Source organism: Aspergillus alliaceus, assembly GCF_009176365.1.
Source record: "Aspergillus alliaceus strain CBS 536.65 unplaced genomic scaffold BDW43scaffold_10, whole genome shotgun sequence".
Taxonomy (NCBI): domain Eukaryota; kingdom Fungi; phylum Ascomycota; class Eurotiomycetes; order Eurotiales; family Aspergillaceae; genus Aspergillus; species Aspergillus alliaceus.
In genome coordinates this window covers 401155-423365 of record NW_022474693.1, presented here as the reverse complement: position 1 = coordinate 423365, position 22211 = coordinate 401155, and the positions used below count along the sequence as shown (strand labels likewise).

At 47.7% G+C, this 22211-nt stretch overlaps 8 protein-coding genes and 1 non-coding gene across 9 annotated transcripts; 4 read left to right on the top strand and 5 right to left on the bottom strand.

The window, feature by feature from the left end:
- Positions 1-71: 71 nt before the first annotated feature.
- BDW43DRAFT_308789 (putative RNA 3'-terminal phosphate cyclase) lies at positions 72-1547 on the top strand (the record flags this gene model as incomplete). The annotated part of the gene is made up of 1 exon (XM_032046571.1): positions 72-1547. The coding sequence occupies one exon, from the start codon at positions 72-74 to the stop codon at positions 1545-1547; it is 1476 nt and encodes a 491-aa protein (XP_031902818.1).
- Positions 1548-6515: 4968 nt separating this feature from the next.
- Positions 6516-8118, bottom strand: BDW43DRAFT_16656 (putative inositol 5-phosphatase). The gene has a single exon (XM_032038674.1). It carries the CDS (start codon positions 8026-8028, stop codon positions 6700-6702), a length of 1329 nt encoding a protein of 442 aa, XP_031902817.1. The 5' UTR covers positions 8029-8118; the 3' UTR covers positions 6516-6699.
- A 95-nt stretch (positions 8119-8213) lies between these two features.
- Positions 8214-10398, bottom strand: BDW43DRAFT_16634 (putative pyruvate carboxylase). Its single transcript, XM_032038668.1, has 2 exons — positions 10247-10398; positions 8214-10195 (listed from the first exon to the last, which is right to left on the bottom strand). The coding sequence occupies exons 1-2, from the start codon at positions 10285-10287 to the stop codon at positions 8266-8268; spliced, it is 1971 nt and encodes a 656-aa protein (XP_031902816.1). The 5' UTR covers positions 10288-10398; the 3' UTR covers positions 8214-8265.
- Positions 10303-12585, top strand: BDW43DRAFT_16639 (alpha subunit of putative methylmalonyl-CoA decarboxylase). The gene is made up of 3 exons (XM_032038670.1): positions 10303-11127; positions 11199-11781; positions 11849-12585. Exons 1-3 carry the CDS (start codon positions 10510-10512, stop codon positions 12325-12327), a joined length of 1680 nt encoding a protein of 559 aa, XP_031902815.1. The 5' UTR covers positions 10303-10509; the 3' UTR covers positions 12328-12585.
- A 380-nt stretch (positions 12586-12965) lies between these two features.
- BDW43DRAFT_t59 lies at positions 12966-13039 on the bottom strand. The gene has a single exon. It is a non-coding gene; the product is annotated as a tRNA-Ile (tRNA).
- A 1180-nt stretch (positions 13040-14219) lies between these two features.
- On the top strand, positions 14220-16603 carry BDW43DRAFT_16609 (transcription factor domain-containing protein). Its single transcript, XM_032038665.1, has 6 exons — positions 14220-14402; positions 14448-14502; positions 14551-15559; positions 15610-15716; positions 15765-16060; positions 16114-16603. The coding sequence occupies exons 1-6, from the start codon at positions 14312-14314 to the stop codon at positions 16476-16478; spliced, it is 1923 nt and encodes a 640-aa protein (XP_031902814.1). The 5' UTR covers positions 14220-14311; the 3' UTR covers positions 16479-16603.
- BDW43DRAFT_308784 (cytochrome P450) lies at positions 16505-18250 on the bottom strand (the record flags this gene model as incomplete). The annotated part of the gene is made up of 4 exons (XM_032046570.1): positions 16505-16702; positions 16756-17507; positions 17563-17763; positions 17884-18250. The coding sequence occupies 4 exons, from the start codon at positions 18248-18250 to the stop codon at positions 16505-16507; spliced, it is 1518 nt and encodes a 505-aa protein (XP_031902813.1).
- Positions 18251-18835: 585 nt separating this feature from the next.
- Positions 18836-19899, bottom strand: BDW43DRAFT_268741 (uncharacterized protein). Its single transcript, XM_032041151.1, has 2 exons — positions 19551-19899; positions 18836-19450 (listed from the first exon to the last, which is right to left on the bottom strand). The coding sequence occupies exons 1-2, from the start codon at positions 19881-19883 to the stop codon at positions 18953-18955; spliced, it is 831 nt and encodes a 276-aa protein (XP_031902812.1). The 5' UTR covers positions 19884-19899; the 3' UTR covers positions 18836-18952.
- A 352-nt stretch (positions 19900-20251) lies between these two features.
- Positions 20252-22060, top strand: BDW43DRAFT_268739 (SDR family oxidoreductase). The gene is made up of 6 exons (XM_032041150.1): positions 20252-20470; positions 20526-20784; positions 20840-21003; positions 21068-21267; positions 21327-21477; positions 21529-22060. Exons 1-6 carry the CDS (start codon positions 20416-20418, stop codon positions 21648-21650), a joined length of 951 nt encoding a protein of 316 aa, XP_031902811.1. The 5' UTR covers positions 20252-20415; the 3' UTR covers positions 21651-22060.
- The last annotated feature ends 151 nt before the right edge of the window (positions 22061-22211 follow it).

Below are 22211 nucleotides of genomic sequence, written 5' to 3'. Positions count from 1 at the left end.
GTAGAACTTTTCCTTATTCCACATTCGACGTCGTACAGCAGGGAACCAGCTAGTACTGAGGTCATATTATGATGGCTCAAGATCATATCAGGGCACCGGTCATTCATCTAGATGGAAGAACGCTCGAAGGAGGGGGCCAACTTGTGCGGATTGCCATCGCGCTCTCAGCTTTAACAAGCCAGCCTATCACGATTGACAATATCCGATGCAACCGACCAGGGAAGAAAGGGCTCAAGGGCTCACATCTCGCCGCGATCCGATATCTCGCACAGGTGAGCGGAAGTTCTACTGCCGGTGCAGAAATAGGATCGACATCGTTGAGCTTCTATCCACGAGCCGCGCAGACGCCAAGGAATCAAGACCATGAGCGGGGGAAAGCGATCCAATCACATATCAATGTCGTGCTTACAACAGCAGGTTCGGTGTTTCTAGTGTTCCAAGCACTGTATCCTTATATTCTGCACGCAGGAGCCATTTCTTCCGTTTCCGAGCGCCGGATTACTCTATCTATTGTCGGTGGGACCAACGTGTCGTTCTCGCCGTCATACGATTACGTAGCACAGGTCCTAGTGCCTAATTTCGCCCGAGTCGGATTGCCTCGTCTCTCTGTACGGCTAATCAAACGAGGATGGGGGACAGGGCCTTTCAGTTTGGGCAAAGTGAATTTTGTTGTGGATCCGCTCGCGTTGTGCAAAGATGAAAATAGAGTCGGGTCGAGTCCTCAATTCCCGCCCATGAACATTGGTCAATATCAGCGTGGGACAATCAGCCAGGTTGAAATTACCGTTTTAGCGCCCGACGATCCATTTTCCAAGAGCCCGGGGAGACATGTCCCGGGAAAAGGGAGGAGACACAGATTTGGTGGGACGCAGTCTCGGGGCCATATGCCCAGGAGCGGGCAAAACAACGATGATTCAGTAGACCAAACTGGAACGATCCGACAATTTGTTGAGAATGAAACCATTCGCAGCCTCCGCAAGGGGCTGAAAAATTTACCCTCGTGGATTTTCACCACCGGAGAATCGTCTTCCAATGCGGCTTTCTGTCCTTCTCGTACAAAGAGCGACGGCAACGGAGTTCCTGTCCACATTAACATGACCGAGGTCACGCACCATTACTCGCACGTATACATACTGATCGTCGCACATACATCGACAGGGTTCAGGGTGGGACACGATGCACTCTTTGGGGTCGACAAGGGCGACTCTCATGCGCGGCAAGCGCGGCATAGAAAACGGGGCGGTCCGGAGGCGATGGTGGCTGTAAGAGATTTAGTGGAGCGATGTGTAGAGGGGTTCCTTGAGGAATTGTATGATGCTCGCCTGCAGCAAGATGCCGACAATGGAGGGAAACGCCCGCCCTGTGTCGATAGATTGCTAAGAGATCAGTTGGCGATTTTCGAGGCGCTGGGGCGATCGACAACCGAATTGAGGGAAGACGGAAGGGAAGATGAGCGATATTGGAGTCTTCACATGCAAACGGCGCGTTGGGTCTGCGAAGAAATGCTGAGTCACCGGACACCTGATTTACATACATTAAAGCCCTAGTGTTGATTATACAGGTTGAAGCACAAGAGTCAGACTAGAACAACAGATAAGTAATCAGACAGAAAATAGTAAAAGTATGATTGTCAATAAATCGTACAGTCGAGAGGGTATGAGAATCGACCAATATTAAAACAATGCGTACACATCACAAGACAAAGGGAATCGCAATATCTGAATAGAGAATAATGCAGATATTAAAGGATTGAAGAAAAGAAGAAAAAAATATCCACCTGCGCCACCACCCGCCAGCCAGCAGCAGATTCATGGCTGTGCGCGCTCTATTCCCATGGGGTATGTCTTCTATGGATACTTCCAAATCGCCATTCCCAGCAGCTGATTAGGGAAATCACCGACGCCGTACCCGTCGCATACACACACAAAAGAAAGAGAAAAAAGGTAGAAGAGAAGAAAATTGTTGTGGTGCTGGACCGCCGGTCCAGGTAAAATCGAGAAAGCCGCCCTTGTATATGGTATAAAAATCCGATGATCGATCAACTCCCAACAATGCATCAAGTCCGAGCATAATTGAATAGGGTAAGAAAATAGAGGCGCCGTGATTAAGACGGATGTAAAAGGTCTCTGGGACTCAATCCCAACCTGCAGGTCTCTGGAAATCCGGTCGAAGTCCTGGAGGTCTTTCGCATCGTGTCAGCTCAAAAGCGATGTCACAGAACTACAGCAGCTCGCGAACGGACGCCCTATAGGGCGAGTCGTTCAAGATTTCCGAGGGCAGCGCCCTTCGGTAATCTCGTGGCTGAGCAAAGGGGGATGCAGATGATGGTCGACGGAGTTTCAGTTGCTGGATAGAACCAGGAGTTAGCGTCATTTCGGAGAATTGCAGGGAATTGATCAATCTCAGGTACTGATCGGGAAATCTAAAATAGAAGTTCTGGAAGCGAATGACATACCACACAATCGGCGCATTTTCCTCCTTGGATATTAACGCGGCCACGGCAACCGCGAGGATAATTGGCGCATGAATACATGGTGATAAATGGGAATTGGTTGTAGAGCGAGTTAAATGCCCAAGGTGAAGAAAAGTTGCTGATAGCTAGCTGATAGCCACAAATTCAGTGCGTTGGTGAAGAATAAATTCCCTATCCCGTCAAGGGAGCTTTTCTAGGGCTGTTAAGTTTTTTTTTTCTTCCTTTTCTTTTCGTTTCTTTTTCTTTTTTCCTTTTTCTCTTTTTCCTTCTGAGAGTCCCAAAAAAGAAAACCGTCAAGGGATCCAGAAAAAAAAATTTTTTAAATAAAAAAAAAAATTAGGCTGCCGCCAGCGCGAAGAGAGATAAAAAAAGACAATAAAATCGAACTAGCCCGAATTCCAAAGCCACACGGCTATTACGTCAAGATCTTGAAACCGTTGTCTTGCAGCAAGACAAGCAGGGAAAAAGGATCGCGAACTAAGACACCGCTAGGGTCCGGTTGGGTGCCTTAGCGTTGAATGTTGGGCTGCGCCACCAAAGCCGTCTGTCTCAAAGAGGGGAATTTCGAGGGAAAACGGATAATGATGGTCACGGTGAAGAAGTGAATTTCTATCAAGACGAAAGGAGGGAGGTTAGAATAGAATTCGGACGATCAACGATCACGAAAGAGATAATGCAGTAAGTGACAAGGTCACCGAGGTAAATCGAAGCAATCAATCAATACCCAGGGGGTAGGTTGGGATTCGAGAATTCCCGTGGAATTTATAGGCGATGAAGATCCGAGCGAAATGCCTCTCGGGTCGAAGATCAGGAGAAGAGGGCCGTACCATAAATAAGAAGAAAAATAAAACAATCAACCTATGAAAAAAACCACAAGCTTCACTAGATAGGCTGGAATATTAATTTTGGGTTCCATCATCCATGCCATTCAGACGAAGCACGAGATTGGGGGGTCCAGATGGAGCCATCGTATATTATTCTGATGCAGTCATCGAAGGTAAAAAAAGTATTTATTTCCGTATTTCCTGGCAGTGGGTTAATTAACACCATTTATTATAATTATTACTGGTATTATAATTTTGCGTAATAATGACCAGAACCAGTGAAAACTCACAGGTGAAAGTATCATAGAATTGAAACCACAGGACAGCCAATCAGGTCTGGATGGATCCTGGGCATCACCGACAGCTGACTGACTTCCTTGGCGGGTAAACTTATGTTTCCCACGACGGTTATTGGCCTTAAGAACGGTGACTGGCGTACTAACGGTGGATTCCGCGTTTCCCGGCTGGCTGCTTCGAGGCTAAACACTGAAGGCGAGAAGAAGAGGAAAAATTGAACCATGAATAAAATAAATTGAGGCTTGTGCCATTCGTTCCGCTTCAGTGCGAGCCGAGGGAAAGAGAGGCCTCCGTAGTCTCCGGGCTTATAATTGGTCATTAAGCAAGGGAGACAAAGAAAACAAAAAAAAAAAAAAAAAAAGGAAAAAGAAAAAGGAGGCTAATTATTTCCGTCTTGTGAAGTCCATCAGTTCCCCGAACAAATCTCTCCATGTAACATCTTGATCTCTCGACATGACTCGCATTGTTGGCGAGCACAGGGCGATATTGACTTGATTGCAGGGGTTCGTGGGCCCGTGTCAGAAGAGATCATTTTCGATTCTCGCACTCAAACAGAATAGTCGCAACAGTAAGAGTACGAATTTTGCTGCATTATTGGGCGCCGGCTGTGGGTATAAACGACACGACTCACTCAAAACGTGGCCGATTGATCCGCTGACACCAGTAGCCGAAGTTGTGGAAGTTTCGAATTAATGGAGCGGTGCCATCAGAATCTGGATCTTGGGCCGAACCGTCGCACCAAGAAAGTTTCCATTCTTTCTGGAACGTTGATGGAGATGGACTAAAATTTTTCTTTTCATTTTCCCTTCCACCCCCCTTCCTTCAACAGTTTCCTTGTCTCCGTCACCCTTTATACTTGCGTCTCTTGATCGGACATCTCTTGGCGAAACTTGCGGGAATTGGGAATACCAGCCAATCGAAAGGGGAAATAAAGAAGAAGAACCCGTACGCGTACTCTTTGTTCTGGCCCAAAGACAAAGTGAGAGAGAGTCAAAGGCACTGCGCGAGGTGTAAGAAATCAATATTGGAGATCTGAATTGGCTCTTCTGTCCCCTGTGTCAGCTGTAGACCATCTTATTTGGATCTATTATTCCCCTTTGACGCTTCCTTCCAAACGTAATTTGTCAATAACCATAGCAATGGGTGCAACCATGCTTACAATCTAATAAGCTGAATGGTCCCCATATCCATCTCACTAGATAGGCGAGGCGGTCCTTCAATCCAGCCACCGACGACTTCGCCTTGCCAACGATCAACATAGCCCACCGGCCGAATTGGAATCTGTCTCTTTGAACAAGGATCAGGCTTCGCGTCAGACGGATTGGTGGTAAGTGTCCGTCGGGAAGTAGTAAATAAAAACGCCCGAGACGATCGTAGACGGATGCATTTCCGCTTGATTTCTGGCGGGATAGGATCGGGATATTCTGTCGTCATCGTGCATTATTGCCAGATTCCCTTGTTAAAGGAGTGGCATTGCCTGGAGGAGAGAACGGTCACCCTTCATCCCACTCAGACTTACTAGTGAGGGGTTTGAAGGAACGTTGGTGAACAACAAGCTAGTCACTTGACCGGATCATGTGCCACCCCTATAGTTGCGCTTCCTACCTTGTGTATTTATTATATTGCCATTCTGTAGGTCTGATGGTAAGATTGGGATAATATTATTACAAACGGCCAATTCTAGACCGCCAGTCTTGCTTCTACTTCAACAAACAAACAGTAAAAATCAAAATAAAAGAAAAAGAAGAAGGAAAGTCCCTAAGGTCACCAGATTTGCCTCCCTATAGTAGCATTCGGTAACATCGGTTAGATTCCCAATCATGGTATAAGGTAAACCATTCTATAGTATAGTGTCTGAGATTTACGGTCGTATGTTATCCTTTGACAGGACTTCCCACATAGGCCTAAATCTAAACAAAGATCCAATGGCTTTTGAGGGAATGATTCATCTTAATCCCAGTCGAAGGAGTTTCACTAACTAGAAAAGCGGAGCCTCTAGTGGGAGTGGGAACAAGGGACTGACTGGAAAGAGAAAAAATAAATAAACAAAAAACAAAAAAATAAAACTAAATAAAAAATAAAAAATTCAAAATTAGGAAATAAAAAATAAAAAATAAAAAAATATGAAAATGAAAATGAAAATGAACATACCAATACTAAAACAAAAAAAAAATTAAAAAAAAAATTAAAAATAAAAATAAAAATAAAGAAGCTTGAGTGTCAATTAAGATAGAGTTTTGTTTTTCCAAAATAATGTTCTTCCTTTTCTCACCTTTTCCCCTTTTTGGGGTCAACTGTGAACAGGGCTGTTGGAAATAATCACACTACACCGCCCTCATCCTAAACCAAGGTATCAAGATAACATACATAACAATGCCCACTCGGAGTTCCCACCATTCCGATTGGAATCATGAACAGGTCAACGCCCCGATAAATATAAATATCACGGAGCCCAGTTCTGTAACAGCCCTGCGCATGTGGTGCTTATAATAGATACAAAGTAGGGTCGATCTACTGGTCTGACAAATTGAAAGAGGGAAAGGGGGCGTGAGAGCTGAAGCACCTCGCCTAGTGGGCGTGGAACGGACCAACACTGCAAGTTCATTCCAATGCAAGTGCTTATATCTAAGTTCTGCTGAAACGGACCATGGTCCTGGCTGGTCCGGTGGGGATTCCACTTTCGTAGTTGAGCCGCTGCATCTCGATCGACAATCTTCCTTCTAGTAACCTTTGGCATCGTTTCCAGACCGGTCTAGATCGGCTTGGGGCTTGCTTGACCCATCCAGCCCCGGCGGTTGATGCAGAATGCTTGCCTTGCACTGAATGCACACATGTTGCACCGCCGCTTGGACTCGGTGACAGTCACTTACACGGCCGCTTTCTCTCGGGGCGAGTATCAAATGTCGTGCAGACTGCAAGTTTGTTGATTCAAACCCAGCAGGGCACGGTAGATGGCAGCTCCGGTGTTTGAGGTGTGAAACAGGTTGCCCCATTATTCATAGTTCATGGCTCTTCGTGGGCAAGAGATCAAGAATGATCGACATGGGGCAGGGCAGAGCGTTTCGGGCCAAGATCTTAATGCAACTGTCACTACGCTCCCAAATCTTAGGCACCAAACAGCGATCGAAGCACAAGCCAGGCCCCTAATAATCCAACTACCGAGGCTGCCAACAGACCGTTACCCTCCCAAGTCCATCCCAAATATGCCAGACAACCCACTACGAGCTCCTTTCTCCGCGCAGCATCTCGTTTACTCTCCCATCTTGGGTCGATCCGGAACGGGATTGCTGCCTGAGCTGCATCTGCTGGTCGCCTGGGCGGCACGGAAACGGAAACTGACAGTGCGACAGCTCGATGATCTGACGTCGGAAACAGCGGCAGTGCGTTATAGTTTAGGGGCCTAACCCGTGCTTCCTCGCCCAAACCAGGCAACCTTTCCAGGTATAATACCCGATCAGTCCAGCTAGGCCAGCGTGTACTGGTCCACAGCCACTCCTTTGAGCCGTCTTCACATGCTGCGGCCTGGCGCGCAGCATCCGTGTACTTGTACGTCGGGGGGAATGTGATCGGGGCTTCCGACAGGCCATGGAAGCTTCGAGATTGTCGCATCTCTCGGGTAAGCTGATCATCTTTCAACAGATGGGAGAAATGACGTGGATCAGCTGGATCCACCTCCGCTTGTGGAAACCGGGTACAATCCTCTTTCCGTGGCGAAGCATTAGAAGTGCGGTAATTCAAGTCGCCTGCCAGAAAGAGATAACTTGTAGGAATAAAGATACCGCGACAATCATCGCCGGAACCCCGTGTAGAACCGTGTAGCAAGGCGGTACTCTCGGAGTCATCCCCTGTTTCAATGTTCTCCCTGTTTCTTGATGTCACACGATCAAACACTAATCGCTCTACCATGCTACGCCAATCTTCATTCCTTTGCTGTACAGCATACTCCATGGGCGCAAGGTGGGCAGCGATGAAGGTTAGATCCACTGTGTCGTCAGGCGTCTCCCGTGTCGCATAGGCCAGTCGTGCCCCAACCGCGCCCTTGTTTCCCATTTGCTGGAAGCCAAATCCGACTCGAGCAGTATGAATTGAAGATATACGTTCCGTCACATCCGATCGTGCATACACCATGAGTCCCGTCATGCCACTATTATCTGTAACCAGGTTGACGTAATGGGTCTCCCAGCGCTGAGACACGGCGCGCTCTACCACCTGAGCCAGAGAAGCGAAATACGGGGCCAAAAATGAGCCACCGAGGAATGCATATGCGATAGGTGCGATTTCTTGCAGAGATAGGACGATGAGGTCCGGTGGTGCAGGGGCGCTTGAACTGTCGGTGAGGGGCAGCGCATCGAAGAAATGGTGAGCGAAACGGCTAACGTCAACGGGGTTCCGAGCGCAATTGAAAGTGAGGATGTATATGTTTAGGCTCTCCATTATGGGTGCGAATTCAGATATAGTGGAGGAAGAAAAATATTTGAATGGATATAGGGATCAATGGAGGTAGGAATAAGAGGTTGGGTTCTGGCTGGCGATCGTGGTAGTCATTTCCACAGACATGTGACGATCAGTGGATCCTTATCGATAACAATGTATATACTCCGTAGACTCAAATTTGTTTTCAACACACGCTCGCCAGAAAAATATGTCACTACATAGTTCTGTGAAACGCATTTACAGTTTACCCCGGAGTTCCTCCTCTAGCTCTACCAGCAGCATTCCCTCTGCCACGTCCTCTTCCTCTTCCTCCATTATGTACGCCCATTGTACTTGACCGGCTCGCGGGCTTCGTACCTCAAGTTCCATCTTCATCTGCTTAACAAATGCCACTACCTGATTTTCCGCCACCTGATCCCCAACTGTTACCAAAACCTCGATCAGCTTCCCCGATAGAGGAAGCACGATGTGACGTGCGTTACGAACATCTCCACGGCGGTGAGAAGATGAAACTATAGCAGATGCAGTGCTAGACGTGCTTGCTAGATGTAACCGATAGGCTGTGGCAGAAGAAGATGTGGTATATTTAATCTCTGCGGCCATGGAAGAAGGGAAATCATTCTGTAAAACTCGAGTAAGTTGTAAATGGTGCTGCTGCTGCTGCTGTTCCAAGGTCCCCAAGGGCTCCAGGGGCTCCAGGGGCTCCAGGGTGATTGACCAGGCGTCCCCAGGACGAAACAGGAGATTCGATGATGAAACACCAGGCATTCCGAAAGAATAAAACAGCTGCGTAGGCTCTTCACGGCGGACAGATTGGGCGATCGCCTCTCCTGCTTGAATCACCCGCCCAAGGTGCCTTTCCAGCCATTGTGTATCGATCTCTCCAGTCAAAATATTATCCTGAGAAATGATCCCGCGCAAGAGATTCAAGTTTGACTGCACACCAGATATTTGTATATCCGCTAATACTCGCCGAGCTTTCGAGACGGCTGCCTCCCAACTAGACGCAGTGACAATAATCTTTGCTAACAAGTTATCAAAATTCGCTCCCACGATAACAGGATTGGACCCAGTCATATCAACATGGGTGTCAACCCGGATACCATGGCCATTGGGCACGATGAACTTGGTGATCTTCCCTATACTCAAAGAAAAATCTTTACCTGGATCCTCGGCGCAGAGCCGCAGTTGCATAGAGTGGCCGCGTGTCTGGACTGGACGGCTGTTCAACAATCCAACTTGAGCTAGGGAAAACCCCATGGCAAGTTGTAGTTGTGTCTGCACCAAGTCCACGCCGGTGATGTTCTCAGTAATGGTGTGCTCTACCTGCAGGCGAGGGTTGATCTCGAGGAAGTAAAACTCGCTTTTCTGTTCATGGACTAGAAATTCGACTGTTCCCAGAGACCGGTACCTGATTGCCTTTGCCATGCGAATGGCAGCGTTCACTGCTTGCTTCACCACAGTGCGGTCTTTCATAAGAGATGGAGCAAATTCAACGACCTTCTGGAAACGACGCTGCAAGCTACAATCACGCTCCCATAGATGGCACACGTCAGAACCATCGCCCACGATTTGAACCTCAAGGTGGTGAAACCCATTCACAGCGGCTTGTTCCACGAACACTGTTTGTGATGGCGACTCGCTCATTGCTCCTCGTACGGCACTCTCCAGCTTATCTTCCTGTCGCACCAAGCGGATACCTCGCCCTCCTCCCCCATCAACCGCCTTGATCATGACAGGGTAACCAACCTGCTGCGCAAATGCCTGTATCTCTTCCAGATCAGCCGTAGGGCTGGGCATAGCTGGTAGTATGGGGACGCTACATTGCGTTGCTAGCTGCTTCGCTTTGAGTTTATCGCTTGTATGGGCTAGAATCTCCGATCCAGGACCGACGACAGTAACCCCAGCATTATGCATATGACTGGCAAATTCTGCACTCTCACTCAGAAAGCCATATCCGGGATGCACAGTGTCAATGTTATATTCACGGCTCAGATTAATGAGCAGTGAGATGTCCAAGTAGGCCTCCGCGGACGGCACTTGCACGGCATGATGGGGACGACCAATATCGCAGTGAGAACGGTCATCCTCTGTATAGAGAGCAAATGTTTCAATTGATGGTGAAAGCTCACGTGCAGCCTGAAGGATGCGAACAGCAATTTCGCCTCTATTTCGTTAGACAATATCCCCGCATATCAGTATGAGGTTTTTGAAGTACCTGTTCGCGACCAGAAGCCGACGGATTGACTGAGAAGACATTATTTCTATTCAAGTTGCATAGAGTGGATTCCATGGCTGTCAAAGCCAAATACAGGGCTATTAACTGTTGCTTGTTGGGTTTTGTAGGGTTCATCCCTCGGACCTCGGAGCTTACCGTCACTCACTCACTACCCCTCATGAGGGGGGTTTTGGGGTATAGGTAAGTTGAAAGAGCATCGCAACTCTGCCAAATAACAATAAGTTAACTTGAAAATATCAACAATGTCAGAAGACAAAAGCTCGTCAGCTAACAAACGACTAAACCAAGTCTCGGCTCATCTTTCATCCCAAAAACTTCCTCCCGACTATGCGGATGTGCTCTCTCAAATCAATACTCTCCGCACAATCGCCGCTACACCTGACATTAATCGACGTGGTTATATTCGTCAAAAGCAAGCAGGAAAGCTCTGGGTCCGCGAACGCCTCGAGGAGCTCCTCGATCATTCTAGTTTTCAAGAGATTGGCTCCTTGTCTGGCACAGTGATATGGGAAAAGACTGGCCCTATTCGGGAGAAGCCCGTTTCGTTTGTGCCCAGTAATAATGTCCAGGGAATTGGAAAGTTGCGTGGTCGGCGGATACTGCTTACTGCAGATGATTTCTCTCTTCGAAGCGGGCACGCAGACGGCTCCACAGTTGGCAAGACGGTATACTTGGAGAAACTAGCTTTAGCGCTCAAGTTACCCGTTGTGAAGCTCGTTGATGGCAGTTCGGGTGGCGGCAGTGTCACTACCATTCGCAAGGAGGGTTGGAGCTACCTGCCGTATTTATCCATGTACAGACATGTGGTGGATCAGCTGAATCAAGGCATCCCGAACCTAGGGGCGGTAGTTGGACCAGCTGTATGTATTCCAGGCTACCCGTTCTTTTTTCCCTAACCTCACGTAGTGGATGCAGCTCACCCCAGTAATAGATTGGCCTTGGCGCAGCCCGTGTTGTCTCTTGCCACTTTTCTGTCATGGCTGCAGACGTAGGCTCGCTCTTTAATGCGGGCCCAGAGGTGGTTAAAGGGGCAACCTTCGAAGACGGACTGGACTTCCAGTCATTGGGTGGGCCCCTGATCCACTGCACAAACGGGACAATAGATAACCTCGCTGCCAACGAAGCTGAATGCTATGAGCAGATTCGTACTATTCTAGCGTTTCTGCCTAATTCTGGTCGAGACGCACCACCTGTGATCACCAACGATGATCCAGAAGATCGCGAAGATGAAGCACTGCGTCGAGTTATTCCTCGCCGGCAAGCAAGGATGTATAACCCACGGACGATCATTACCAGCGTGGTTGATCAGAACTCGTGGTTTGAGATTGGCGCACTCTGGGGGCGTACTGCTATCGGTGGTCTGGCAAGACTAGGTGGGCGACCGATTGGAGTGATCTCATTAAATTGTGAGGTGAATGGTGGTGCATTGGATGCAGCTGGAAGCCAGAAGTTGACAAGGCTGTTGAAGCTTTGTGATGTGATGAACTTGCCTGTGTTGCAGTTTATTGACGTTCGTAAGTTCTCTCATCCAATACGTGTTATAAGCTATAAACCATGTGTGTGTCCGTTAACACATCATAGCTGGCTATGCCATCGGCACCGCGGCTGAACGCACTGCAACAATGCGATGGGGTGTTGAGCTAGCGAAAACTTACTACTCAACTACAATGCCTCTATTCAATATAATCACTCGACGAGTATACGGTGTGGCTGGCGGGATTATGCTAGGTGCCCGCGACCCGGTTATGCAAGTAGCCTGGCCATCGGGGCAATGGGGATCTTTGCCACTAGAGGGGGGCATCGAAGTCGGACATCGACATGAGCTGCGCGAGGCCGAGAAGGCAGGCCATAAGGCTGAGTTGTACAAAGAACTAGAGGAAGAATACCTGCGGTTGATGAACCCGGTGCGTACAGCAAACGCGTTCGGCATAGAAGAGATTATCGACCCGAAGGACACGAGAAAGGTGTGTTGCGCATGGGTACGGCATGTATACCATGTTACTATACCGGAGAGGTTAGCAGACCGGGCTGCCGGGAGAATTCAGCCGGTGTTCGCTTAGCCTTGAGCCAGTGGTTAATTGCGCAGCATGCCGGAAGCTTTTTTGATTGGCAATGCTGGGTCAACATGGTGATGATAACCCACTTCTCCTGGAGATGACGCCTAGGTGTCGTTGAACCGCTATCGTAGCTACATATGCATGGACAACGCATAGACCTGAAGCATATATATACCATTGATCATTGAACCAAGGGCGAATATAATGTAGTGTGTGGTCTGGAGAGGCAGCTTAGCCTTCATGAGCTAAGCAACAAAAGAGCATGGATCAATACCTTAAGTCAATAATATATCAGTAACTGACTAGTCTAAATTCTAGCAGTCACAAGAAAATGCAATAGACGTATACAGAGTATCTTTTCTCCACTTAATATAAAAAGTCTAAGGGGGGAAGGGTTTAGGGACCGGATATTCGGAAATTACAACTTCGCAGCTCTCGTTAAGTGTAGAGATAAAGACTCCAGGGACCCAGCCATGGATGAAAGATAGATCGCGAGCCTCTTTGTTATTTTGATTTTCTTTCCGCGTCTCTCAACTGAACAGTCTACCCTGATAAGGGCCAAAGGAAAAAAAAAATATACAAAAAAAGGGCGGAGGGAAGAGATAAGTTCCAGAGAGAACTCACAAAATAACAAAATAATATGGTCCCGGAGAGGCTCGAACTCTCGACTTCTGAGTTATTAGCTCAGCACTCTAACCGACTGAGTTACGGGACCCGTCTTTGTTGAAGGTACAAGAATAATTAACATTATAAAGTAATAGGCCAATAGAATGAGATTCACCAAACCATTGACATCTCAGGAAATAGGCAATTATCCTCCAGCTCATCCTCTAAAGCCACTCAATTTCATGGCATTACGCTCTTTCTCTCCTCCAATGAAAACTCTTAGAGCTTCACCATCTCTAATGGTACATCGGCCAAGTCCAACGCATTTGTTGGGCTTATATTAGAACTTGAGCCGTCCTCCACTGTCAAGCATATTAACTGGGTCTGGCCTGCTTGCTTAGTAGGTGAGGTGCCGGCGGCTCCGGCCCCGCAAGGGGGGCGTACAATATCTCTATCCACCAGACTTTTAAATGGAATGAAACGGACTACTATACAATCTTTGACCTGCCGATTGATGTCTCGAATAGTGTCAGCAAGTCGGATGATAGAGTCTATTGTGCGTTGTTGGAAAACGATTTGCTCAAGCCCACTGAAATTGCTGCGAGCAATGATACTTTGCCTGGACAGCCATGGGTGGGTACTGCAGTCAGCAATGGTGGCGGTAATGAGAGTAGCAAGGACAGTAATGGGGAGGCAAATAGTGGGAGTCATGCTTGATTCCCTATGAAGCAGTGGGGGCATGTTGCTCGGTTAAGGCAGTGCATAGACCCATTGGGTTACAATACCGAATCTCATCATATTGCTACCTTGTGTATATAGTTATAATCAATATCATTTTTAGGCTCAGAAAATCACAGACTGCAATCGGTGCCGGGTTGACTGTTGCTCGTGACCGATGTTCGCCAACATGCCTCAGGCTGCTATCATAGACTAAACTAATGCAACTTTCAAAGCAAGGCTATCGTTTCTTGAAAACCTTCAGAATGTATCTTCAAAATTACTCATCGCAGGCATTACATCAATAAAGTTCCTTGTTTATATATTTGCATCCTGCCCCGGTGTCTTAGAAGCCAGCACAATATATATTTGAGCATAAAAATTGCTCATCCTTAATTGCAGCACTGGTATCAATAGAGTACTATGGTTTACGCCCAAGTACAGCCATACTAAGCAAGAAAACTATGCGAAGATGTTGATTCCAGCCGCTCGGCTCCACGTCAGTAGTGACTGCTGGGTGTTTCCCCGCATTTCATCCCACAACTGCGGTCGATCTCCTGCACCATTGCCAAGCTCTCTAACTTGAAACCATCGACACCACTCCAGCTCTATTTTCTTAGGGTAACATACCGCTGGGGAAAAAGTCTTTGTTGGCAGTATTCCAATGCGCACAATGGCCCATCGTCAATGGCTATGTAGCCTCTGCTCTACGAACTTTACTCGAATGGAGCATCTGAGACGGCATATTAGATCCCGTATGCATCCCACCCTAGCCGCATGATCCCGGCTGACAGTTGTAGATGAAAATGAAAGGCCATATGCATGCATGTTCTGCCAGAGAACTTTTACGCGGAAGTATGTTTGACAGACACTGTTTTCTGTTGTGCAGCTCTAACGTCGCAGGGATACAATGAGACGTCATGAGAAGATCTGCAAAACACTGCCAAGTTCTAATACTGCTCTTGATGCTTCGATCCCCGTGTCTCAAAACGAACGTAACCAAGATCTAGATGATACTATTGTCTTTCAAAGGAAGGACGGAGAAGAAATCGGGGACATTGCCGGCCTAATACCCGATATACCTACTTTATCTGATTTTGCAGCGCTTGACTGGCTCTACTCGCAGGAGCTAACCCCAGATAGCATTATTCTGGCCGAGCGACTAGAGTTCCTAGCCTACTTCACTAGCGCCAAAGGAATGGCGACATTCTTAGACCAAGGTACGCTTAAACAGAGACAGAATATGCTACTAGAGTACGAAAATAAGGCTCCGGGAGAGCTCTCGCTTTCACTGGAGGCATACATCTTGCACAACCCATGGGAATATTCACCTGAAGCTACGATCGACCCTACTGTGGTCAGCATGGATTCCAACAGCCCAGACCCCCTTTGTCCTAGAACCCGTGATATCATTCACGACTTGCGAACCCTTATATCTAGTAAACCGGAAAAGAGTATTATAAAGTTGAACTGGTCCCTGTCAGTTCAGGAAAGATGCAACTTTTTGTTTGCACCTCACAGCATACGCCGTTTCCTAGAATATTTTTGGTCTCTTTGGTATCCTAATTGTCCGATCGTGCATCGACCATCTTTCGATCTCCAAGCAGCGCCGCTGGGACTATTATGTGTCATGGTCATCATAGGGGCTTGTCTGTCGCCTCATGGTGAAGATAGGTTGCTTGCAAGAATGTGGTTGGACAGCGTGGAGGAGTTGGTATTTAGTAACGAGATCTTCCAGGAAAGGTCTGTTCTGAGAACCACGCCGCCTGTTCTAGAAAAGCATATAGAATGGAAGAAGAGGCGTGTGGAGTGTATACAGATGGCATACCTGGTATGCTCATTGCAGAAAAGAGAGGGGTCTGTCGAGGCGCAGACACGGATCCGCAGGTACCGACATGCAACGTTGGTCACGGTAAGTCTATTTGTCCATCATTTTAAAACTTGAGGCTCACATTCAGGCAGCTGGCGAGAGACATTGGCTTTTGTGCATCACATAAGGATTTTGAGCCGCCGGGGGATCCTTCGTTATCCTGGTGGCGGCAGTTTATTGTTGAGGAGGAGCTAATACGGTGAGGTTGCATTGTTCTATGTATATCATAGCAGCTAATAATATCTAGGTCCCTAATATATGTCTTTCTAATAGACGCGGCGCTCGCCACATTTCATAACTCACCCCCACGGATGGTGGTGTCCGAGCTGCAAATGGATATGGCCTGTGCAGAGGAATGCTTCCAAGCGGGATCAGCGACGGAATGCTTCACAGCCTTCAAAGCATGGAAGAAAAGTATATTATGGTGCGACAAGCTGTCCGTGTCGGGCGTGGTACGACGACTTTGTCAGGGAAGCTTAGACGATCATCTCGTGCTTGAGTTTTCTCGAATGGGGACTCTGAATATGTTTACAATTGTGCAATGTATGTGCCATCATATCTACTTTCGAATCTCCACTGATAATTATTGGGTCTAGCGTTCCACTTGCTCACATTCAATCTACAAAACTCGCTTATATTCGAGTCTACCTTTACCCCCGTGCAGAGTGGCCTGGAGAACTGGCGACGTATCTGGAATCAGAGAATTCCCGAAGATAGATACACGCCGGATCGCCCGCAGACAATTTGGAAGAAAATTGGCTTTGTACGCTATGCACCGGAATTTTGGCACTTGGCTCGGATCATTGTAGCCAGAATGCAGTCCGTCAGCCTTGATGAAGACCAATCGCCATCGAGAACCCGAGCAGAATTATCTCGATACGATCATACAGATATGGTAGATGTCAATGGATTGATCATGGAGTATCGACGAATGAGTCTAACTGATCCTCTATCTAAATGAAATTGTCTTTGAGCCTCAACTTTCGGCTATACATGTTTAGGATTCGATGCCCGTTTGTGAACCTTAACTATGAAGTCAGTGGGCTTGACGAACCAATAGTTCTCGGTACACCACTGTTGGTTTGTGGTGATAAAGTCGAAATCTCGAATAAGGCGGGGGATCAATTTGGACATCTCGAGGATAGAAATGTGTTTTCCAATACACGTTCTCGACCCCATCCCGAACTGTGAACCAGAAGTCAGTGCTATTCTCAAGATACTTGAAACGATGAACCTACCGGCATGTACATCTCATTCATGATCTTCAGACTCTCTGGCTCAGACTCAGCTTCAATCCAGCGTTCTGGTCGGAAGCTCTTTGCATCTGGGAATATTCCTTCGTCATAATGTGCCACCCATGTGTTTATTCCTACAGTCGTGCCCTCTGGGAAAAAGTATCCACTGATTTCTGCGCCACCAGCAGGCACGACCCTCCATAGCGGTAGACCCGTGGCACTGTGCATACGAAGAGCCTCCTTCATGACAGCCTGAAAATACGGCATTTCCTGGCTTTCCTTGAACGCCACCCGAGGACTGCAGCGGCCCTGCGCAGTAAACTCATCCACTTCCCGACGAAGCTTTTCCAAGACCTCGGGATAATGCAGCAGGTGGTACATAATAGCCGAAAGGCTGATAGCAGTAGTGTCCGATCCGGCGATCACATTGGACTGGCCCATCATGAACAAATGATAATCCGTGACCTTCTCCGGATCCTTGTCCCGAGCAAGCATCATCTTCTCGAGGAAGTCCTGTGTCTGTAGACTCCCATTCTCCGGATCGCGTTTGGCATGGCCACCGTGTCGCCGGATTTTCTCCTGCACGTACCGCATGATATACGCCCGTCCACCTGCCCCAGACCAACTGAAATGACTCAGGGGACCAAATAGCCGCGGGTGCCATTCGGGGTAGATACCGATTAGAGTACTGTATACCAAGGTCTTCTGAAGAGCATCTATGGTCCCTTCGATATCCTCCCCCTCGTCCAAGAACCCTACTCTAATCAGCACAAATTCATCACAGGTCCAAACACGCATAGATACACTCACCAAACCGCTCCCCAAACGTAATGTCCCCAATCACATCAAAAGCATAACACTGGAACCAGTGCCCGAGATTAAGTCTCTCGCCTCGCTGCGCGTACTCCATCAATCGCTGAGAGAATATATCGGTGCAATGGTCCACAAATTCCTCATAGTGCACCAGCGAGCTCATCGAATACAACCCCGAGAATCTTTTCCTCGTTTCCGCTAGAACGAACCTTAGCCCTTACTTCCCCCGTACAAGCCACAGAGAGATAAATCTACAAAGATAAGGAAGAGACACGTAAAGGGCGAGAAACAAAAAAGACAAAGATAAGGAACCCATACCATGTCTTCGAATATCCCGATCCGGGAACAACGTCCACCGCTCGGGACTCGGATGCTTCCATCCGTCGTACCAGGCCGACTTGGTAAATTTGGTCCCCGTGCCGTAGACCAGTTTTACCGCTGCCCGGTCACTGATGCTGTAATGGTCTGGGGCAATGCGGACGACGGGCCCGTACCGCGCGTGGAGATGGATGTTGTCATGCTCGAAGTGGCCGCGTCGGACGCGATCGAAGTACCAGAGCTTTGTGAGGCGGGTGATGAAGGGGCCGGGGATGGAGAGGAGGGACTTTGTAATAAGGGTTGTGTAGAGGAGGTGGAGGATGTGGTAGGATATGATGAGGATGGGGAGCAAGAGAAGGAGGTACATTTTAGATTGGATTGGACTGTTCAGCTAAACTGAGGTGAGTTTGTTGAACTGATAGCAGAATATAGAGAGGGAGAATGCAATGTACGTGATTTTCATAGAGGGTTATATATGCGCATTTCGCTCTGGGGAGCTTGCTAAGGCGCATCCTTCTGTCCTACTAATAGTAGGTATACTGGTATATGGAATAGCGTTGATTGGTGTGTTCGTCACCGTTTACCATATACTACTCCGTCCCCACCCCCACCCCCACCCCCACCGCCACTGAGGGTGGTGGTGTTGGGTAAGAAAGAAGGTATGCTAAAAGGCTTATCTTGCCATGCTAAGCCACAGCACCAGCTCAACTTAGTAGTCAACCCTTAGAAACCTTGGATCTAATCGCAATTTCTACAAGTAATCTACTGTCTACTTCGTTAGAAGTCCCGGCTAATAAAAGTATTACCATTTCTCCGTCCTTAAACCGTCACTATACATAACACACATTATAGAGATTATCACTCCCAAGCCAAGAACCATAAGAGAAAGACGTCAATATCAAAACGGAGAGAAGACACCGCTTAAGTTCCCAGGTATACATACGAACCAGCCAAACATCCTAGAAGACAAACCAAGAAAAAAAAAAAAAAAGGAAAACCCCCGGTAACCCTGAATCACCCCAATGGCCATGCTAAACGAATCGCAAACCCAACTACTAACAAGCCAAATCTACTTTCTATCACCCCAGAGACCAACAATACCCATTGCAAGCGCGAGGCCCGAGAACACGGCGCGGACGCATTGGAAGCGACGCTCCGTGTCCATCTCCCGCCGAACACTCTCTCCATTCACATCCTCCTCGGCCTCCACGACGACGAGATCATCGTCCCTCTTCTGGGCGCTCTTAGAACCGAATGACGTGCAGCCGGCATCGTGGAAGAAGCTTTGGACCCAGGCCTTGAAGCCGACCGAGCGGTGGAACCAGTAGTCTGCGCCGTAGGTGCCCATGATGGAGGTGGCGACCATCCAGACTAGGTAGGGGTGTTTGCGATGTTTGGGGGAGACGCAGTAGGCGAAGAGGAGGCAGCCATTGGCGAGGTTTGTTAGGCGGAGACCGTGTTTGCGGTTTAGGCGCTTGACTTCGTTTAGGGAACGCAAGGCGCTGGCGGAGGTGGGGAGGAGTGCGAGGGATGGGATAGTGACGGTTGAGGCAGAATAGGATAGGCCCTGTTGTTTTTGGTCAGTATTTTGTTTCTCGGTTTTTGGATTGGTTACTGGACTTCTATTGGGAGCGTAGGTGGTATTGTCTTTTGGTGGAATGACTTACTGTTAGAAGGCCAAGGGAAACAGTTCCCACGAATTTGCTGATGGTGAGGGGACACGCCATAATGGGCAAGGAGAGAGCTATGGAGAAGGAACAAGCTCTTTGGAAGTGGAGATTGAGACCCAAATGATTATAATAATCTTCAGATATGTGACGGACTTGGGAGGGGCTCATTGAAGATGAAAGGGAATGAAAATAAAAAAAGAAAGATTCAATGTTTGACGTGGAGATGCCAAACATGACGTCGTGACCGTAGCCCAATGATAGGTGGCCAATCAGAGTGCCCGGATTAGAGTGTTCAATTGTACTCTCTCTGTACTGTATTTTTGCCTGCATGTTCCGCCAGAGTAACGGATGTATTGATGAAATACTTCCATTGAAACAAGGTATCATCCATCATAGCTTCTTGAACACTTAGTACATACAAGGAGTACTGTTACGTCGTAGTAGTGAGTAGGGTCTAGACTCCAACTGGTACCGTCGTGATACATGTGATACCGATCTATGCAGTCGAAATTAAAACATGAAGGCGTTTACTAGCTTTTAAAGGTAGTATTTACTACAGCCTTCTAGTTGGATTCCGGAGTTGTCTTGTTTTCTTGAGTATTCTTTTATAGTATTTCTTAATTTACTCAGCGCTAGACGATGTTGATTAAACAATTAATTGATTTACATTCCGAGGCTGCGACCGAACCGCGGCATTGCAAAGGTCGGACTGTGGAGGAACTCCGCAAAAACCAATTGATTAATTAGACTCAACCGACTATCCTCCCGGTTTGCCAACTTCCGATCTCTTTTATAGATATATTTCTTCACAAAACCTCCATAGATCTTCAATACTGGACATTACATCACATCACAACCCAAAATGCCCATCCCGAAGTCAGAATACTTAAGTGACACATGGAAGGATGGCCTCTTTAGTGTGTATTCCCACAGTATACTTAGCCATGCAGAAACATCACTGAACCCAGATAGCGAACAAGGTTGTCTTCTGTACCGGAGGCGCAGGAACCATCTGCAGTGCGCAGGTCCGCGCCCTCGTCTACCTGGGCGCAAATGCCTGCATTGTAGGCAGGAATGTGGAGAAAACCGAGAAGGCAGCGCAGGACATCGCGACAGCCCGTCCCGGTGCGAAGGTCATCGGCATCGGCGCGGTGGATGTGCGCAAGTTCGACAGCTTGAAGGACGCCGTGGATCGGTGCGCCAAGGAGCTCGGTGGTATTGATTATGTTATGTATGAACGAGAATCTGCGTCTGTGTCTGACTCTGTTGGCTAACTTGGTTTTCAGCGCTGGTGCGGCCGGTAACTTCCTCGCTTCGATTAACCAGCTCTCGGTCAATGCTTTCAAGTCCGTCATGGATATCGATGTCTTGGGTTCCTACAACACACTGAAAGCCACCATTCCACACCTGGTTGAGTCCGCTAATAAGCATAAAGTCGATTCCAAATCTTGTAAGTATTCAGCTACCTATCTACCCATGGCTATGGAAGGAGACGTGCTGAGTTGCCCATCTAGTGAAGCCATCTCCCCTAGGCACCGGTGGGCGCATCATTTTCGTCAGCGCCACCATCCACTACAGAACCATGCCCTTCCAGACGCATGTGTCGGTAGCCAAGGCCGGTGTTGATGCTCTGTCGCATAGTGTGGCCATTGAATTTGGGCCATTGGGTGTGACCTCGAATATCATTGCACCGGGTCCTATTGCATCTACAGAGGTAGGATTCGTCTTCTTTGTTCAAGCCTCTAACAATCGCATCCATGCTGACTGTACAAGGGCGTCGATCGTCTCATCCCTGCGGATGCTCTGGAAGCCTATACAAAGTCGCAGCCACTTGGCCGATACGGTTCCGTCCGAGACATCGCGGATGCCACTGTGTATCTGTTTGCGGATACTGGAAGCTATGTCTCTGGCCAGACACTAGTTGGTACGTGATTTGCCTGGTATTGGTATGAAGCTAAGTTACTGACTTTTGCAGTTGACGGTGCCAGTTGGCGTATGTCTGCGGGTGGTGCGGCATCTGGAGCTTTGGCATATCCCGATTTCCTTCTCTCGGGAGACGCCGTTCCTAATGTGAAGGGACAGAAGTCAAAGATTTGAGTTGATGGTACTTTATACATTCTCTACATGGGGCGAGCTAGGTCTAGTGTTGGTTTACTCCATTTGATACATAGTTGTACACAATAACTCTCTTGTTACTAGAACTCTTGTTACTAGACTGCTCCACTGTAATTAGCATGTTTCATTGAAAGGGAAAATGTACCAAAGGGCCCATTCTTCACCTCATGGAGCTTCTATCCTTTGTTAATCGTATAGAAGGGATTAATTGGATAGTGGATGTCAGTATTATTCACACTTCCACATAACAGTACATTCCTCGCTAGCCACCATGATAGTCAATACTTTGCGCAGAAATGTTCACTTCATCTGTGCAAATAGTATTATCAAGAGTATAAAATTCCTTAGTTTTCTTTCTATCGACGTAGGTTTTGTGTTATTCCTGGTTGCTTATACTTACCTATAATTATACATCTTCTACCCAACTACACGGACTGCCTTCAATTGTTATAAACTTCTGGCTATTGCACGTCCTATATTAGCCCTTGCTATATCCACCCTATACTACGGATCGATCCCACTTTATAAAGCAGTTTCATTCCC

What these genes read in the sequence shown, in the direction of transcription:
- BDW43DRAFT_16656 (XM_032038674.1), bottom strand. Translation starts at nt 8,028, where the DNA reads ATGGAGAGCCTAAACATATACATCCTCACTTTCAATTGCGCTCGGAAC.
- BDW43DRAFT_16609 (XM_032038665.1), top strand. Translation starts at nt 14,312, where the DNA reads ATGCGCACAATGGCCCATCGTCAATGGCTATGTAGCCTCTGCTCTACG. An exon ending in GAGACGGCATATTAGATCCC is followed by an intron (nt 14,403 to 14,447) that starts GTATGCATCCCA and finishes TGACAGTTGTAG; the next exon opens with ATGAAAATGAAAGGCCATAT. An exon ending in GTTGAGGAGGAGCTAATACG is followed by an intron (nt 15,717 to 15,764) that starts GTGAGGTTGCAT and finishes AATAATATCTAG; the next exon opens with GTCCCTAATATATGTCTTTC.
- BDW43DRAFT_268739 (XM_032041150.1), top strand. Translation starts at nt 20,416, where the DNA reads ATGCCCATCCCGAAGTCAGAATACTTAAGTGACACATGGAAGGATGGC. An exon ending in GGTGGTATTGATTATGTTAT is followed by an intron (nt 20,785 to 20,839) that starts GTATGAACGAGA and finishes CTTGGTTTTCAG; the next exon opens with CGCTGGTGCGGCCGGTAACT. An exon ending in CTCTGGCCAGACACTAGTTG is followed by an intron (nt 21,478 to 21,528) that starts GTACGTGATTTG and finishes TGACTTTTGCAG; the next exon opens with TTGACGGTGCCAGTTGGCGT.
- BDW43DRAFT_268741 (XM_032041151.1), bottom strand. Translation starts at nt 19,883, where the DNA reads ATGCAGGCAAAAATACAGTACAGAGAGAGTACAATTGAACACTCTAAT. An exon ending in TTTCCCTTGGCCTTCTAACA is followed by an intron (nt 19,451 to 19,550) that starts GTAAGTCATTCC and finishes CAAAAACAACAG; the next exon opens with GGCCTATCCTATTCTGCCTC.
- BDW43DRAFT_16634 (XM_032038668.1), bottom strand. Translation starts at nt 10,287, where the DNA reads ATGTCTTCTCAGTCAATCCGTCGGCTTCTGGTCGCGAACAG. An exon ending in CGGCTTCTGGTCGCGAACAG is followed by an intron (nt 10,196 to 10,246) that starts GTACTTCAAAAA and finishes CTAACGAAATAG; the next exon opens with AGGCGAAATTGCTGTTCGCA.
- BDW43DRAFT_16639 (XM_032038670.1), top strand. Translation starts at nt 10,510, where the DNA reads ATGTCAGAAGACAAAAGCTCGTCAGCTAACAAACGACTAAACCAAGTC. An exon ending in GGGCGGTAGTTGGACCAGCT is followed by an intron (nt 11,128 to 11,198) that starts GTATGTATTCCA and finishes CCCCAGTAATAG; the next exon opens with ATTGGCCTTGGCGCAGCCCG. An exon ending in GTTGCAGTTTATTGACGTTC is followed by an intron (nt 11,782 to 11,848) that starts GTAAGTTCTCTC and finishes AACACATCATAG; the next exon opens with CTGGCTATGCCATCGGCACC.